This window comes from Chenopodium album, chromosome 15 (genome assembly GCF_948465745.1).
Source record: "Chenopodium album chromosome 15, dcCheAlbu1.1, whole genome shotgun sequence".
NCBI lineage: Eukaryota > Viridiplantae > Streptophyta > Magnoliopsida > Caryophyllales > Amaranthaceae > Chenopodium > Chenopodium album.
In genome coordinates, this window is record NC_137848.1 from 43,077,842 (window position 1) to 43,094,390 (window position 16,549).

Consider the following 16,549-nt stretch of genomic DNA (forward strand, 5'->3'; position numbering starts at 1 on the left):
TTTTGAATCACACATAGAGAGTGAGGGATAACTTAAGTGGTTAGAGTTTTTTTCAGATTCTAGGAACTAAGTTAGGTCTCATTCCATGTATATCAATTTCACTACATTTAATTAAAAAAAAATATTCTTCTTTTTATACACTCATAAAAAAAACGCTAATCTCTCTTCTCTCTCTTAAACCCTAGCCTCCATTATTAATTTTTGAGGGGCTTCCATCGGATTTTGCCAGTGAAAAGCCCTAATCTAAGTTTTTTTTGCTTTTTTGTTTGTTTTTAGCTTATAATAATGGCTCCAGCCTCTACTAGAGAGGAATTTGTCTCCCTCGAAAGAAAGGGTTTTTCTCTTTCGAAAGACAAGGTTTTTTCGATCTCCTTCGAAAGACAAGGTTTTTCGAAAGACAAGGTGTTCTCTGCGCTTGGAACAGTATCAAGTTATCCGGGGCTACGGTTGATATTGATTACTCTGATTCAGGATACAAAATTATCATAAAAATTTTCTTATTCGAAAAATTATGAAGCGATGACGGATCTACTCAAAAACTTGTATAAGACCACGAATTGAGAATGTACCGAATTGTTATATCTATGTTGTTGGATCCTTAGTCCTTTTCCAATTAATTTTTGTTTGATTTTGGTAAATCTATTTTCTTTGTCGTTAATCATCAATTGTAGATGTCGGATGGCTTTGATCAATGAATATTAAGTGTCCTTTTGGGACTTCTTTTTTTAATTAAAAAAAAATCTTTTTATAAAAATAATATGGACAAAAAACAACTACATGTCCGTCCCATAATATAGTTCATGTTTGTGTTTTTTCACGGTATTTAAGAAATAGGAGGAGAAAGTGGATGAAGTACATTACTACCTTCATTTCATATTATTTGCAACGATTATTCATTTTTCCTCTCTATTTTATGTCAAATCGTTACAAATAATATGTAGTGAAGGTAGTAATAAAAGTGAAAAGTACATCATAGACAAAAGTTAGAGAGAGTAAGTGAAAAAAAGTACAAGACATGTGCAAAATTCAAGGGTAATTTAGAAAGTACAGTGAATAAAGTTAAAAATGTGAAGGTATAATGGTGTTTATATACTATCCAAAAATAGAAACAGGAACACCATTTTGGATATCCAAAATAGGAAAACAGGAACTATATTATGGGACGGAGGGAGTATATATATATATATATATATATATATATATATATATATATATATATATATATATATATATATATATATATATATATATATATATATATATATATATATATATATATATATATATTATTCTTATTTGTACATATATATAATGAAATGAAAAATGAAATATAACGAAAGAGCGAGTGGATTCGATATATGAGTATATTAAAACTACATTTTAGATTATGTGAGTGTTTACAAAATTTAATAATAAGTTGGTTCTTTTGTTGGATTTTTTTGTTTTTTAAACAAATCAATTTATTAATAAAAACAATACGATATCCACAAATGAAATCTAAATTAACAAATACAAAAAATTAAATCAAATAAAAGTTTCCTCATCAAAGCTAGTGAAATTTTTATTTCAAAGATGAACGGTATTGAAGTAAGAAAATGGCTTGACAACGCCTTGCTTCTTGAGCTTCCAGCAACACCACCACTCCCTCCTTTAGTCCTTTTACTTTTAATTCCTAGCAACCGCTTTTATCAAATTATATGTTAATTAAATCATATGAAATTTTATAATATGAAAGTATACATTATAACGAATCCAATAATGTTATGCAATAACAATTGTTTTTAATATATTAGTAAAATAATCAAATCAAAGTCATTAAGTGAATAGTGAAAAAAGTCAAACTTAACATTTATTAAAACACGAAAGGAGTAATAGATTTTTTTTTCGAATATCATCATAAAACTGAACTGAGCTGAACTGAACTGATTGGAGCTGAACTGAACTGAACTAAGTTGAAATGAATATTTTATGAAAGAGGGAAATTAGGAGTTGAACTGAACTGAACTGAACTGAGTGGAGCTGAACTGAACTGATTGGAGCTGAACTGAACTGAATTGAAATTAAGCTAAAGTGAACAGTCCCTAAATCAGGTAACAAAATATATAACTGTTGCAAATTAAAATAAAAGAAACTTTCATAAGTAATATCAGTCAATAGTAATATCAGTCAATATACTAACAAGATTAAAGATGAAGGCCCCGTTCTTTAGAGCTGCTCTGCTCTGCTTTGCTCTGCTGAAATCTGCTCTGCTTTGCTCTGCTCTGCTCTTCTCTGCTGAAATCTGCTCTGCTCTACTTCAATCTGCTCTGCTCTGCCCTGCTCTGCTTTGCTTAAAATTAATACTTAATATTGAATTATTATAATAATAATGTATATTTAATAATAATAATAAATAATTAATACTTAATGATAATAATAATTAATATTTAATAATAATAATAAATAAATAATATTTAATAATAATAATAAATAAATAATATTTAATAATAATAATAAATATTTAATAATAATAATATATAATTAATATTTAATAATAATATATAAATAATATTTAATAATAATAATAAATATTTAATAATAATATATAATTAATATTTAATAATAATAATATATAAATAATATTTAATAATAATAATAAATATTTAATAATAATAATATATAATTAATATTTAATAATAATAATATATAAATAATATTTAATAATAATAATAAATATTTAATAATAATAATATATAATTAATATTTAATAATAATAATATATAATATTTAATAATAATAATATTATTAAATATTAATATTTAATAATAATAATATTAATAATAATATAATTAATATTTAATAATAATAATATTAATAATAACATAATTAATATTTGATAATAATAATATTAATAATAATAATATAATTAATATTTAATAATATAAATATTATTAATTATAATTAATATTTAATAATAAAATTTAATGATTATAATAGTAGTAGTAGTAGTAGCAGCAGCAGCAGCAGCAGCAGTAGTAATAATAATAATTGAAGTAGTAGTAATAATAATAATAATAATAATAATAATAATAATAATAATAATAATAATAATAGTAATAATAATAATAATAGTAAAAATAATAATAATAATAATAATAATAATACTAATAATAATAGTAATAATAATAATAATAGTAGTAATAATAATATTAGTAATTATAATAATATTAGTAATAATAATAATATTAATATTAATGAAATTTGCTCTGCTCTGCTCGGCTCTGCTTTGCTCTGCTCTGCTCTGCTTCAATCTGCTCTGCTCTGCTGAAATCTGCTCTGCTCTGCCCAGAAGCTCAAAAGAACAGGGCCGAAATGTCGTTCTAGAAACTTAAGCCCAAATTTGTAAGGAGCATATTTCTACTTAAAACCCCTCTTCCGCCCACCCATGCCGCACTGATTTAGATTTAAACTGGTTTCTCAATCACCATCTCTTGTAATTAATTAATTGCGTAATTCAAGCGTTGTTCTAAAGCTTAACGACCAAAAAGGTTGAGATTAATGAGTGAACGACGCCATCAATGAAGGCGTACAGCTTTAATTTCAGGTTAAGGAAGGTGAATTTTACAAGTGTTTTGAGTTTAGTGGGAGGTCAGAAAATGTAAGAAGTCATTATCTGGCGGATTGAGTTCCTTTATTTGCAAGATTATATGAAGGTGGAAAAATATATTGTTAAATTTTAAAATAATATGAAATGGGCATGGGCAACCCGAACAAGGAGGAGGAGCGTTTGGTCCACAAACAAGGTTAAGAATCTTTTATACTAAAACCAATTGGCAATAGTAGAAGGTACTCCTCTACCTTATAATGTAGCATATCTCCTCAATCTCCCATGTGAGACATTCACAAGTAGATTACAATGGATTTCACACTTTCAACAACTCTTTCGAAAGACAAGATTTTATTTGCGCTTAATATAGTCTCCAGTTGTAATGGGCTACAATTGATTATTACTCGAATATAGGTTACAAAATCTAATTAGTATTATATAAACCTGGATCATGTATTCCATGTCAATTATGTTTGAGTTATTTTGCCTAAACCTTATGTTATTTTGCTAAAACAATATGTTATTTACTTATTTACTTCAATATCATGTATAAAAAAAAATGCAAGAATGAAATAACATGTACTCATTTAAAAATAACATATATATATAAATTGGAATAATGAGAAAGTTATATCAAAATAACATGAATTTTATAAAATTAGATTACAGTGAAATAATCGATGTTGATTATAAAAAAAAATATGCAAGTATAAAATAACATGTAGTTATTTCAAAATAACACACACCCACACGGTACATAAAAATTGCGACAAAATCAGCAAAAGAATTTTCTCTCTCACAAAAGTCTAATAATAATAATACAGTAATAAATGCAATTGAAGAATTTAACCTCTTTTACAATTAGTCATTTTGTTACAGGCACGATGGTAGGGGTTGGCGGGAGAACCTAGTTGGCAGTTATAATATGAGATACCATGATGGTGGCATGGAACATAGTCCTTTTTAAGCACATCATTGCTGATATGGCTTTTTGATTCTAATATGCGCCGGTTTGATTCGGAGTCAACAAGGAACTCCTCTTGATCATCATCCCCTTCTAAGCATTCCCCAATCGTCCCTTGGCAGCTAGACAACGTCGTTGATGGGACCATCCATTGCCCGACATCGAACTCGATATTGGCAGTGGATGATGGTGAGTAGCCACCGGCTATGATGAACAACAATAAGGCTATTGAAAACACCAAGGCCACTTTCAAGTTTGCCATGATTATATATGGATCAATTTCAATTACGTACCGTAATGTGAGGAGTTTCCCGCAATCTAACACTTACCTTACTTAGCTTAAGGGTGTGAAAGCTAACACAAATTGAGTTGTGGAGTGGAACGAAATGGGGTTATTAAGTAATGGTTGAGAGTAGTTTGGCATGGTTTGTAAAGGTATTTAACTAATAGATATGCCACTTTAATATGGACTCTTTTTTTTTCTTTGAATTGATTTAAGCTCACACTTCACATGGCTAATACAGCTTTTGTTAATACATTTCTCACTTTACAAAAGTTTTGTTTCGTACTCGTATCACTTTAAATTTGATTGGCAATCATATCATATTTCCCATTTTTAATTTAGTTTCTTGTTGCGTTGCATCAATTTTGTTTTTCTCTAAAATCAAAAGAATGAATGTCCTCTTTAGCAATTGAGAGAGTTTACTTTATAAATTCAACAAGGCTCCATTGTTCCACCTTACAACTCTTATTTTACACTAACTATGTTAGGGTGCCACACATAATAATTTTCAATAATATTATAATCTTACACCATTTTAATTGGTGTAAAATAATAGTCTAAAATCCTACAAAAAATTATTTACTAATATTGTGAATAATGGCGTAACCAGAAATAATACATTAGGGGGCTAAGTTCAACTTTAATTTACGTACGTATCTAAATTTATACATAATTTAATTTTTTTCATTAGACAACAAATAAAAAATTTGACCCTCTATAAATAAAAAAAAAAAATTGAAAAAAATACTAAGTGTTTGCAAAAAATGTTTTTGAAAAAAGTAAAAGATAGTTTAACATTCTACGTACTTTAATAAGACTATAGAAGTCATATTGCTTAAGCATATGTGAAATTTGTGGAGCCTACATTAAGCAGAATAGCTAGCAAAATGCAACAAAGATTAAAGGAGTTGCCTAAAATCCTTACAAAAAATTATTTGACAATATTGTGAATAGTGGCGTAATAAAAAATAATACATTAGAGGGGCTAAGATCAACTTTAGTTTACATACGTATCTTATTTATATATAATTCAATTTTTTCATTAGATAACAAATACTCTACTAAAAAAAAATTAAGTGTTTGCAAAAAAATAATTTTGAAAAAAGTAAAAGATAGTTTAACATTCTACTTAAATAAGACTATACGATCGAAGTCATGTTGCTTAAGCGTATGTGAAATTTGTGGAGCCTACATATCATTAAGCACAATAGCTAACAAAATGCAACAAAGAGTAAAGAAGTTGTCCAAAATCCTTATAAAAAATTATTTAATAATATGTAAACAGGGGTGTAACCAGAAATAATACATTAGGGGGCCGGGCTAAGATCAACTTTAATTCACGTATGAATCTAAATTTATATGTAATTTTATTTTATTTCATAATACAATAAATAAAAACTTTGACTCTCTACATGCAAAAAAATAAAATAAAAACAATATTAAGTGTTTGCAAATAATGTTTTTGAAAAAAGTAAAAGATAGTTTAACATTCTACTTTAATAAGACTATATGATTGGAGTCATGCTGCTTAAGCATATGTGAAATTCGTGGAGCCTACATTAAGCACAATAGCTAGCAAAATGCAACAAAGATTAAAGGAGTTGTCTAAAATCTTTACAATAAATATTTAATAATATTGTGAACAATGGCGTAATCAGAAATAATAAGTTAGGAGCCTAGATCAACTTTAATTTACGTACGTATCTAAATTTATATGTAATTTAATTTTTGTAATAGACAATAAATAAAAAATTTGACCCGCTACAAACAAAATAAATAAATAAATAATAATAATAATAATTGTTTGCAAAAAAATGTTTTTTTATAAAAGTAAAAGATAGTTTAACATTCTACTTTAATAATTCTATAGGAGTCATGTTGACTAAGCGTATGTGAAATTTGTGGAGCCTACATTAAGCGCAATAGCTAGCGAAATGCAACAAAGATTAAAGGACTTAAAAATGAATACAGTAAGTTGGTGGGAAACTCACTTTGTGATTTTGAGGTAACGAGTTCGAGCCCCACCAAATACAAAAGGCTTGGGAGTAGGGGGATTCCCTTACCTCCCCCTTCTACTCTCAAACGATGACCTGCGGAGTTGGGCTGGCTAAACCTGTGAGAGGTGTCGACTCAATAGGGTCCTTCTTCTTACCTTTAAAAAAAAAAAAAGTTCGAACCATTGCCATGAATGCAAAGAAATGATCTCACGTGCATGCTTGACCACTTGATCTACCTAACAAGCATTGTTACTAATTACATACAAATATGTATTATATAAAATCAACTAGCCCCCCTTGATTCTCCACCCCTGTGGACTTCCCCTTGCTCTCAAGCTTCAGATGCGGGGTTGTCTGTAGATCCTATGTGTCTTTTCTATCCGCGGGATCAGGAGTAATTAGTGTCTCATCTCTTTCTAGATTGTCCGATCCTATGGTTAATCATCTTTGGGTCTGTGGTCCTTTAGGTTTTAATTTGGTAGAACTCCTTTGGATGCTATCCCCTTTCTAGATCGGTTCACCTTTTGCCAAAATAATCTCAAAGTGTTAATTCTTCCATTCATCTTCCATCAAATATTTATACAATTACTTAAAAGCCTAACCAACGTAGGATTCTAGTATATCTAACTTAGGGAAAATACTAAAAGATAATACAATGCAATCTCAAGATAATATAAAATATATTTCCTAAATCTATCTTATCATCCCCCCTCAAGTTGGAGTGTGGAGATCCCGAACGCCCAACTTGGAAAGTAGTGTCTCAAACTGAGCCTTTCCCAAAGCTTTGGTAAAAATGTTCGCTAGTTGCTCTTTCGTAGGAACATAGGAAGGCTAAATTAGACCCTCTGTAATTGTATCTCTCACAAAATGCAAATCAATTTCAATATGTTTCGTTCTCTCACGGAATAACGGATTTTTAGCAACGTACAGAGCTGACTGACTATCACAAAATAAATTCATACCCTGCGAATGTTGTACACCCAAAGCTCGTAGAAGCTGTTTCAACCATTTCAATTCACATGTCACGGCCTCCATTGACCTGTATTCCGCTTTCGCGGACGATGTAGATACGGTGGGTTGTTTCTTGGTCTTTCAAGAAACCGGTGAAAAACCAAGCAACATAAACCAAGCTGTCAAAGATCTTCTAGTCAAAGGACAACTAGCCCAATCAGAATCACACCAACCTTCAAGTCGCAATTCACTATCCGATCGAAGAAGTATCCCTTAACCTGGATTCTTCTTCAAATAACGCACCACTCGAAGCACAACCTCCCATTGTGCTTCTTTCGGATTCTGGATAAACTGAGATAAAATATGCACGAAATACGCTAGATCCGGCCTAGTTACACATAAGTGAATTAGACGTCCAACAAGTCGTCTATATTTTTCCACATCCTCCAATACTCTGCCTTCCGTAAGAGCTAATTTATGATTTTGTTCCATCGGGAAATCTGCAGGCTTAGCTCCCAATAATCCAGTTTCAGAAATAATATCCAACGAATATTTCCGTTGGCAAATGTAAATTCCCTGCTTACTTCTCGCAACCTCAAGTCCTAGGAAGTATTTTAAAACTCTCAAGTCCTTCATCTTAAACAATCTCCCAAGTATGCTTTAAATTTTGATAAAGCTACTTTATTGTTCCCGGCAACAATCAAGTCAGCAACATATATCAACACATTCAACTACAAATTATCTTTGGTCAGAGTGAACAAAGAATAATCTGAATAGGATTGCGTAAATCCGTACTTCTTCAATGCTGTAGTTAATTTTGCAAACCAACATATGGGAGCCTGTTTCAGACCATACAATGACTTTTTCATCCTGCACACATAATCAGAGTTATTTTTTATTGAAACCTGGAGGAATTTTTATGTAAATTTCTTCCTCCAAGTCTCCATGTAAAATGCATTATGCACATCCATCTGATATACTTCCCAATTTTTCACTGCTGCCACTGCTAGAAATGTTTGGACTGTAGTCATCTTTGCAACCGGCGCGAATGTTTCATTGTAATCCAAGCCTTCCACTTGTTGATTTCCTAATATCACCAATATTGCTTTCAATCTCAGCAGATTCCCATGCTCATCACGTTTCTCCGTATACACCCACTTGCTTCCTAAAGCTTTCTTCCCGGGTGGAAGCTTCTCAAGGACCCATGTGCTTTGTTCTTCTAGTGCTCTAATTTCTGCGGCCATTGCATCTCACCAGCCTGCGTGTTTCATTACTTCTTTAAAAGTTTTGGGCTCGTGCCCTGCTGTTATAGCTACAATATATCCTTTATGTTTCTCAGAAAAGCGTGAGCAATCAACAAAATATGTGAGAGGGTAAGCAGTACCTGGGAAGATGATAATTTAGATGATTTGCTTGATGATGGACAGTATTTTTGGATAGTATGTGTCACAAAATCTCGGTATTTGTTATTCGAGATTTTTGTTCTTTTTCCTTTCCCGAACCCATCCACTTCTCCCTCATTCTCATGCATGCTCTGCCCATCATTGCCTGCTTGCTCGGCACTCCCCCCTGCTCCCTCTACTGTTGTCGCATTCGCACTCCCAACACTCGTTGTTGCAGTAGCAGTGGCTGGGAAGTGTGCTGCTACTGCTGGTCGTCTCGGCACCCAGCACCCGCTGGGTTTCCAATGTGCTGCTCTCGACACCTAGCACCTGTTGGATTTCCAGCGTGCTGGTCAGTGGCTGGGATGGCCTCGGCACGTGGTTGTAAGGCATCCCACTCTACCTCTTCACGACCACCATCGTTGAAACCCCCTATTCTCAATTCCTCTATCAAGACGTGCTTTAATGCATCATCAAAAGGAAAACTAGTTTCAAAAAATCTCACATCACGAGAAATAAATATTTCTTCGGTTTGCAAGTCTAGCACTCTCCACCCCTTCTTTCTAAACGGTTATCCTAAAAACACACACCTTCTACTCCTACTAGCAAATTTATCCCCCTTACACCTTTGATTATAATCATAACACAAACACCCAAATACCCAAATGTTCTCATACAATGGTGATTTATTAAATAACACCTCTAAAAGAGTTTTATTACCAAGTAATGGGGTCGGATTTCTATTAATTAGATGACATGCCGCTAAAACACACTCCCTCCAAAATTTTATCGATAAATTCCCTTGAAACCTCAATGCTCGTGCCACATTTAAAATATGTTGATGCTTTCGCTCTACCCTTCCATTTTGTTGAGGTGTTCCTACACAAGATGTTTCGAAAATTATGCCATTATTATTAAAATACTCTTTCAAGGAATTAAATTCCGTTCCATTATCACTTCTAACAATTTTAATAACATGATCAAATTGTCGTTTCACCATAGCAACAAAATTTATGAACATCAATTCAACATCAGTTTTATTTTGTAATAAATAAACCCAAACACCTCTTGAAAAATCATCAACTATTGTTAAAAAATGACGAGCACCACATGAAGAAGGTATTCTATAAGAACCCCACAAATCTATATGCACAACTTCAAATATACGACTTGCTTTATTCTCACTAATTGGAAAACTAGACCTAGTTTATTTTGCTCGAGGACAGACATCACAAACTTTATTATTTCTGCTATAATGACTACTAACAACCGGAATCGATTTTAATACTGACTCTGAAGGATGCCCCATTCGTTGATGCCATAAGTCGAATGAAGAATCTCCATCCACTGCTAGAACCTTCACTTGAGGGACCCTCGGTAAAAATATAGTCCATCCTCGCGTTCACACACACCAATCACCTTCCTCGTCTGCGGGTCTTGTATAACACATATTTATTAGTAAATTGCAATATACAATTAGATTCATTGCTTAATTGAGTCACAGAAATTAAATTGCAAGTCAACTGAGGCACATAAAGCACATTGTCAAGTTGTAATCCTCCCGGCAATATCACTGTTCCTAATTGATCCGCATTAGCCGACTTGTTGTCCGGCAAGCCTACGGGACAATTTTGGATTTTCTTCACATTTGTGAGCAATTTAAAGTCACAAGTAACATGATTTGATGCTCCCGTATCCACAATCCAAGGTAATATATTTGTCTTACCATGCAACTGTCTATTTTTGGGATTTAAGATATCAATAATCTGTTGAACTTGGGCCGCACTCACGCCAACTAAGCTTACTGCTGCATCATCAGTGGAAGAGGAAGCCTTTGGTTGTGACTGTGACGAGCCAGCCACCTTGTTCGCCCTCACGGGTTGCTGCTGGGATGAGGTTGCTGCCGCTGCATTGCTGCTATTGCTACGGGACCCACGGCTAGCCCCACGGCCACCACTACCTCATCTCCGTCCTCTACCACCGCGGCCACGTTCCCCCCACCACTCGGGGTAGCCAATAATTTGAAAACATCCGCTCTTATCATGGCCCACTCTATTACAATGATTACAAAACTTATCACTATTATCCTCATATTTTTGCTTGGCTTTTAAATCAACCTTGAAAGCTGCTGCATTCTCCACCCTCGCACTTCCTTCACACATGCGTTCTGCCATGGCAATGTTTTTATATGCCACATCCACACTAGGGAAAGGAATTTGTGTAAGGAGTTGAGATCGAATCGCTGCATAGTGTGCATACAAGCCTATTAAAAAATAGTGCAAATAGTCTTCTTCTCGAATGTGTTCGACTTGTGTAACGATATTACACTCGCACTTTCCACAGCTACACTTATGAACCCGTACGTATAGCAAGAGTTCCTTCCAAATCTTCAAAAGCCGACCAAAATAATCAGCTATAGATTCCATAGTGGCTTGTTGGCACGCACCAAGAGCTGTCTTTAATTGACATACTCGTATGCCACTCACCACACAGAACCAGTTCTCAAGGTTCAACCATAACACACTTGCATCATCATAATCACCAATCGTCGCTCGAACTTTTGGATCAAGCGTGTTAGTGATCCACGAAACTAGCATAGACTGAACCGCAATCCAGTCCTCCAACTTCTTCGAATCCGTCTTCGGCATCACAATTGTGCCATCTACAAAGCCAAACTTTTCGTTTAGCCATTAAAGAACGTCTCATTGCTTGAGCCCATTCATCATAGTTCTCACCACGCAATTGTATAGGCGTGATTATATTTCCCGGACTGTCACTTGATCCAAGATTATATGTTAAATCAATTTCAGTTTTTTCTCCCATATTCTATCAGTTTAATGTTCTTCGTTGTTCTTGATTTTTTTCTTTTTTTTTTTATAGAGAATTCTCACGACAAAATTAAGAGTTTTTCCCTGGCTCATGATACCATGCCAAAATAATCTCAAAGTGTTAATTCTTCCATTCATCTTCCATCAAATATTTATAAAATTACTTAGAAGCCTAACCAACGTAGGATTATAGTATATCTAACTTAGGGAAAATACTAAAAGATAATACAATGCAATCTCAAGATAATATAAAATATATTCCCTAAATCTATCTTATCACCTTTGTAATTTCTACACTATTACAAAAATGGCCAAAGAGACCCGTCCAAATTAGCCAAAGAGACTGCCTTAGAGGCGGTCTCTAGCTAAGCGGTCTCTTTGGCTAAGAGACTGCTTGTATGGAGGCGGTCTTAAGTTCCAATACCAGAGACCTATTATCTAAGAAAAACGGTCTCTTTGGGTGGTTATAATTTTAAAATTGTAGAAGTATAAGAGACCTTTTTAGTAAGAAAAGCGGTCTCTGATTTTACAAACTAAGACCGCCTCTTTAACTTAGGCGGTCTCTCTATTTGAAAAAATAAGACCACTTTTAGAGTTAGGCGGTATCTCTATAATTTTTGTTTTAAATTTGAAGTGCATTTGTAGAGACCTGGTTGTATGATAACCGGTCTCTCCATGAGTGATTTTTTTTTTTTGATAATCGAATTTTTAAATCCCTGCTATGCATTAAATATTTGTGCCAAATATTTCCTGTATATATATATCCTGCTCTTTTTTTTCTTTTTTTTTTGACACAACCTGTATATATGCATCAAGCTCAATATTATTAAACTGCACCAAAAATCCTTGAACCTGCTAATATATATACATACAAATAGCATTCAAAAAAAAAATATATACATACAAATTAAATAAATTTGTACTCCAAAATAGAAGGCATATATATATATATATAAAGATGCACCAAACTATATATATCCAACACAGTACTAATATATGTACACTAGCTAATTGCCAATGTATCAAAATACAAAATGTAGAGATTTTTCAAGTATCATGACTAACACTAATCTGATTTTGTACTCATCATGCCAAATCACCAATCATGAAGGTTCTTCTGGCTCATCATGATCAAGAACATATTGAATCCATAAGTCTCTAATCTCATCAATATCTTCCGAAAAATATGTGCAAGGATCTTTGGGAAAGATCTACAACATATGCCATTATTAAATGAGTAAAGAAAGATAATTACATAATAGTTATGAAATAACATCTAATTAGATTACTAAATGAGTAAAGAAAGAAAATTACATAAAAGTTATGTATGCACATCACTCTTGCTAACAAAGAACATAGTATCATGACTAACGCTAATCTGATTTGCTAGCCAGGTAGTTGCTTTGCCCGGCCCTGAAGGTGTATGGTTCGGTCAGTTTACAGCAGTGATGCTAGTCTAAGGGATGAGGGATTGATTGGGCTAGCTGCTATGGGTCAGAATGCTTTAGGTGATGTTCTTTTTGCGGGTGTCAAGCGCATGAGAGGCTGTTGTGCTATGGACTGAGCTGATCAGTTACAGCAGCCACTCAAGGTTTAGAGAAGGCACAAAAAACAGCAGCACAGAGCAGGAGCAGTAGCAGCACATGGCAGAAGCAGTAGCAGCACATGGCAGAAGCAGTAGCAGCACAGGGCAGAATCAGTAACAGCAAAACAACAAGACAAAAACCTGATCCATTACTATAAGCCACTAATTCCTCTTTTATAATTCAAGTAGCACAAAAACACAAAGAAAAGGGTTCGGCAATACAACCTTCAGGATGAAAAGCGTTCTTCACATATCCTTTATAGGTTTTCATTTGCCTTTCAAAACACCATTGATTTCTCATGTGAATTGGACCACAATATCTTATCTCTCTAACCAAATGAATCGGTAAATGGATCATGATATCAAAAAAAAATGGAGGAAAAAAATCTCTAATTGACACAAAATTGCAACAATTTCATCCTCTAATGCAGTCAACTCTCTTGGATCAATGACTTTGCTATAAATCGCATGAAAGAATCCGCAAAGTCTAATAATAGCATAACGAATATTTTTAGGTAGAATAGAACGAATTGCTACAGGTAACAAGTTGTTGCATTAAAACATGGCAATCATGAGACTTAAGGCCTACAAGTTTCAAAGTTTCCATGTTCACAAGCCTACGAATATTCGAAGAATAACCTTCCAGCACTTTCACTCTAGCCAAGCTTTCACAAAACTCGATTTTTTCTTTTCTAGAAAATGTGTAAGCAGTAGGAGGCAAGTATGCTCGACCTTTCTCATTCGTAACAGCATGCAATTCATCTCTAATCCTCATATGCTTCAAATCATCTCTAGCTTTTTTACCATCCTTGGTCTTACCGGGGATATTGAGTAATGTACCAATTAAACTATCACACACATTCTTCTCAATATGCATAACATCAAGTGAATGTCTCACAAAAAGAAATTTCCAATAGGACAGTTGCCAAAAACATGAACACTTTTTGAAACCCTTCTTAGAAAGAGTGGATCTATGTTTCTTTCCAAAAGTAATTTCAATGTCCTTCACCTTTTCGAAGACCACTTCACCTAACATGACTTTTGGTTGCCCTTTAAATTCTTGTGTCCCATCAAACGCATTCTTTCTCCTTCGATATGGATGATCAGACGGCAAAAATTGACGATGAACTAGATACACATACTTTCCGGATTCCTTTAACCATTGTCCCTTGCAATCCTCCATACCAATAGGACAAGCTGTTTCCCCTTTCACAGTACCCCGAAAGATTTCCATAAGCCGGAAAATCTTGAATGGTGCAAAATAGCATTGCTTTCAGATTAAACTTCTCATTGTGATGTGCATCAAACACTTCCACACCTTCTTCCCAAAGCATAATCAAATCATCAATAAGAGGTGCCAAGTACACATGAATGTCATTTCTCGGTTGTTTTGGCCCTGAAATTAGCAACGAAAGGAACATATACCTTTTCTTCATGCACAACGATGGGGGTAAATTGTAGGTCACTAACATAAAGGGCCAAGTACTATACGTACGACTCATGGAACTAAATGGATTGAAACCATCTGTAGACAATGCAAGGCGTAAATTACGCTTTTCATGCGCAAACTCGGGGTATTTTGCGTCAATAAACCTCCACTGCGGAGAGTCATCCGTGTGTCTAAGCATTCCATCGTCTACTCGACCATCAAAATGCCATGTCAACTTCTTTGCATCTTCTGCTTTTGAAAACAACCTCTTAAACCTTGGTACCATCGGAAAATACCATAATGTTTTGGCAGGTACTCCCCGATCCCCTTTCTTATACCGTGAGGCTTTACAAATTGGACAACTCTCTAACGATTCATATTGATTACGATACAATACACAATCATTAGGGCAAGCATGCATTTTCTCATAAGGTAAACCCATAGAGCTTAGTGTCTTTTTCGCCTCATATGTACCAATAGGAAGGACATTATCTTTGGGAAGCATGTCTTTCACCAATTCCAATAACACATTAAAACTTGTGTCTGTCCAACCATGACCAGCCTTCAGGTTGTATAATTTGAGTATGGATGATAACCTTGTGTACTTGGTGCAACCTTCATACAATGGTTTTTCAGAGTCATTTAACAAGCTCTCCAACATGGAAGGGTTGTCATCAAATTGATCCTCAACTGCATGCAACATGTCCTCTAACCGATCACCCTCATTATTATTATGAACTTCGCGCACATCATCCCTTTTCTCACCACTACCACTATCTTGTCTGTCCCTAAACTCTCCATGCCAGATCCAACGGTTATATGTTTTATCAAATGCCCATTTACTCAAATGATTGAGAATTTCATTGGGTCTCTTATGCAAAAAATTATGGCACATAAAACAAGGACAATGTAGCTTGGAGCGACCTCCACTGTTTTCTACTGCAAATTTAATAAATTCTTTAACCCCTGCTTCATATTCAGGGTCACCTGACTTTGATGTTGATATCCAATTTCGATCCATTTCTAACCACCAAGAACGAGACCTCAATTCATATATATATATATATATATATATATATATATATATATATATATATATATATATATATATATATATATATATATATATATATATATATATATATATATATATATATATCACATATGTAAAGCTCATATAAAGGCAATTTGGAATATAACCACAAGATTTACAACATCTATAAAACAATATATAAAACAATAGATAAAACAATACATATATAAAACAATGATTGCATGAGTATATTACTACATATATAAAACAATAATTGCATGAGTATATTGTTTAATACATATATAAAACAATACATATATAAAACAATAATTGCATGAGTATATTGTTTAAAAGTAGAAAAACAAGATTGAGATAAATTAACTTACCTATGCAAAAGAATAGCACCTCAAATACTCAATAACGGATCGAATACGCGCTTCAAACAAACATTTACTTGAAATTGTACTCCCTTAAAAAAAACAAATACGATACTCATTCATAAATAACAATG

The 16,549-nt window shown here is 33.3% G+C and overlaps 2 protein-coding genes across 2 annotated transcripts; both read right to left on the reverse strand.

Annotated features, from left to right (window-relative positions):
• Positions 1 to 8,698: 8,698 nt before the first annotated feature.
• LOC145581226 (putative mitochondrial protein AtMg00820) lies at positions 8,699 to 9,025 on the reverse strand. The gene has a single exon (XM_081638273.1). It carries the CDS (start codon positions 9,023 to 9,025, stop codon positions 8,699 to 8,701), a length of 327 nt encoding a protein of 108 aa, XP_081494399.1.
• A 5,654-nt stretch (positions 9,026 to 14,679) lies between these two features.
• LOC145581227 (uncharacterized) lies at positions 14,680 to 16,026 on the reverse strand. The gene has a single exon (XM_081638274.1). It carries the CDS (start codon positions 16,024 to 16,026, stop codon positions 14,680 to 14,682), a length of 1,347 nt encoding a protein of 448 aa, XP_081494400.1.
• Between the last annotated feature and the right edge of the window lie 523 nt (positions 16,027 to 16,549).

What these genes read in the sequence shown, in the direction of transcription:
- LOC145581227 (XM_081638274.1), bottom strand. Translation starts at nt 16,026, where the DNA reads ATGGATCGAAATTGGATATCAACATCAAAGTCAGGTGACCCTGAATAT.
- LOC145581226 (XM_081638273.1), bottom strand. Translation starts at nt 9,025, where the DNA reads ATGGCCGCAGAAATTAGAGCACTAGAAGAACAAAGCACATGGGTCCTT.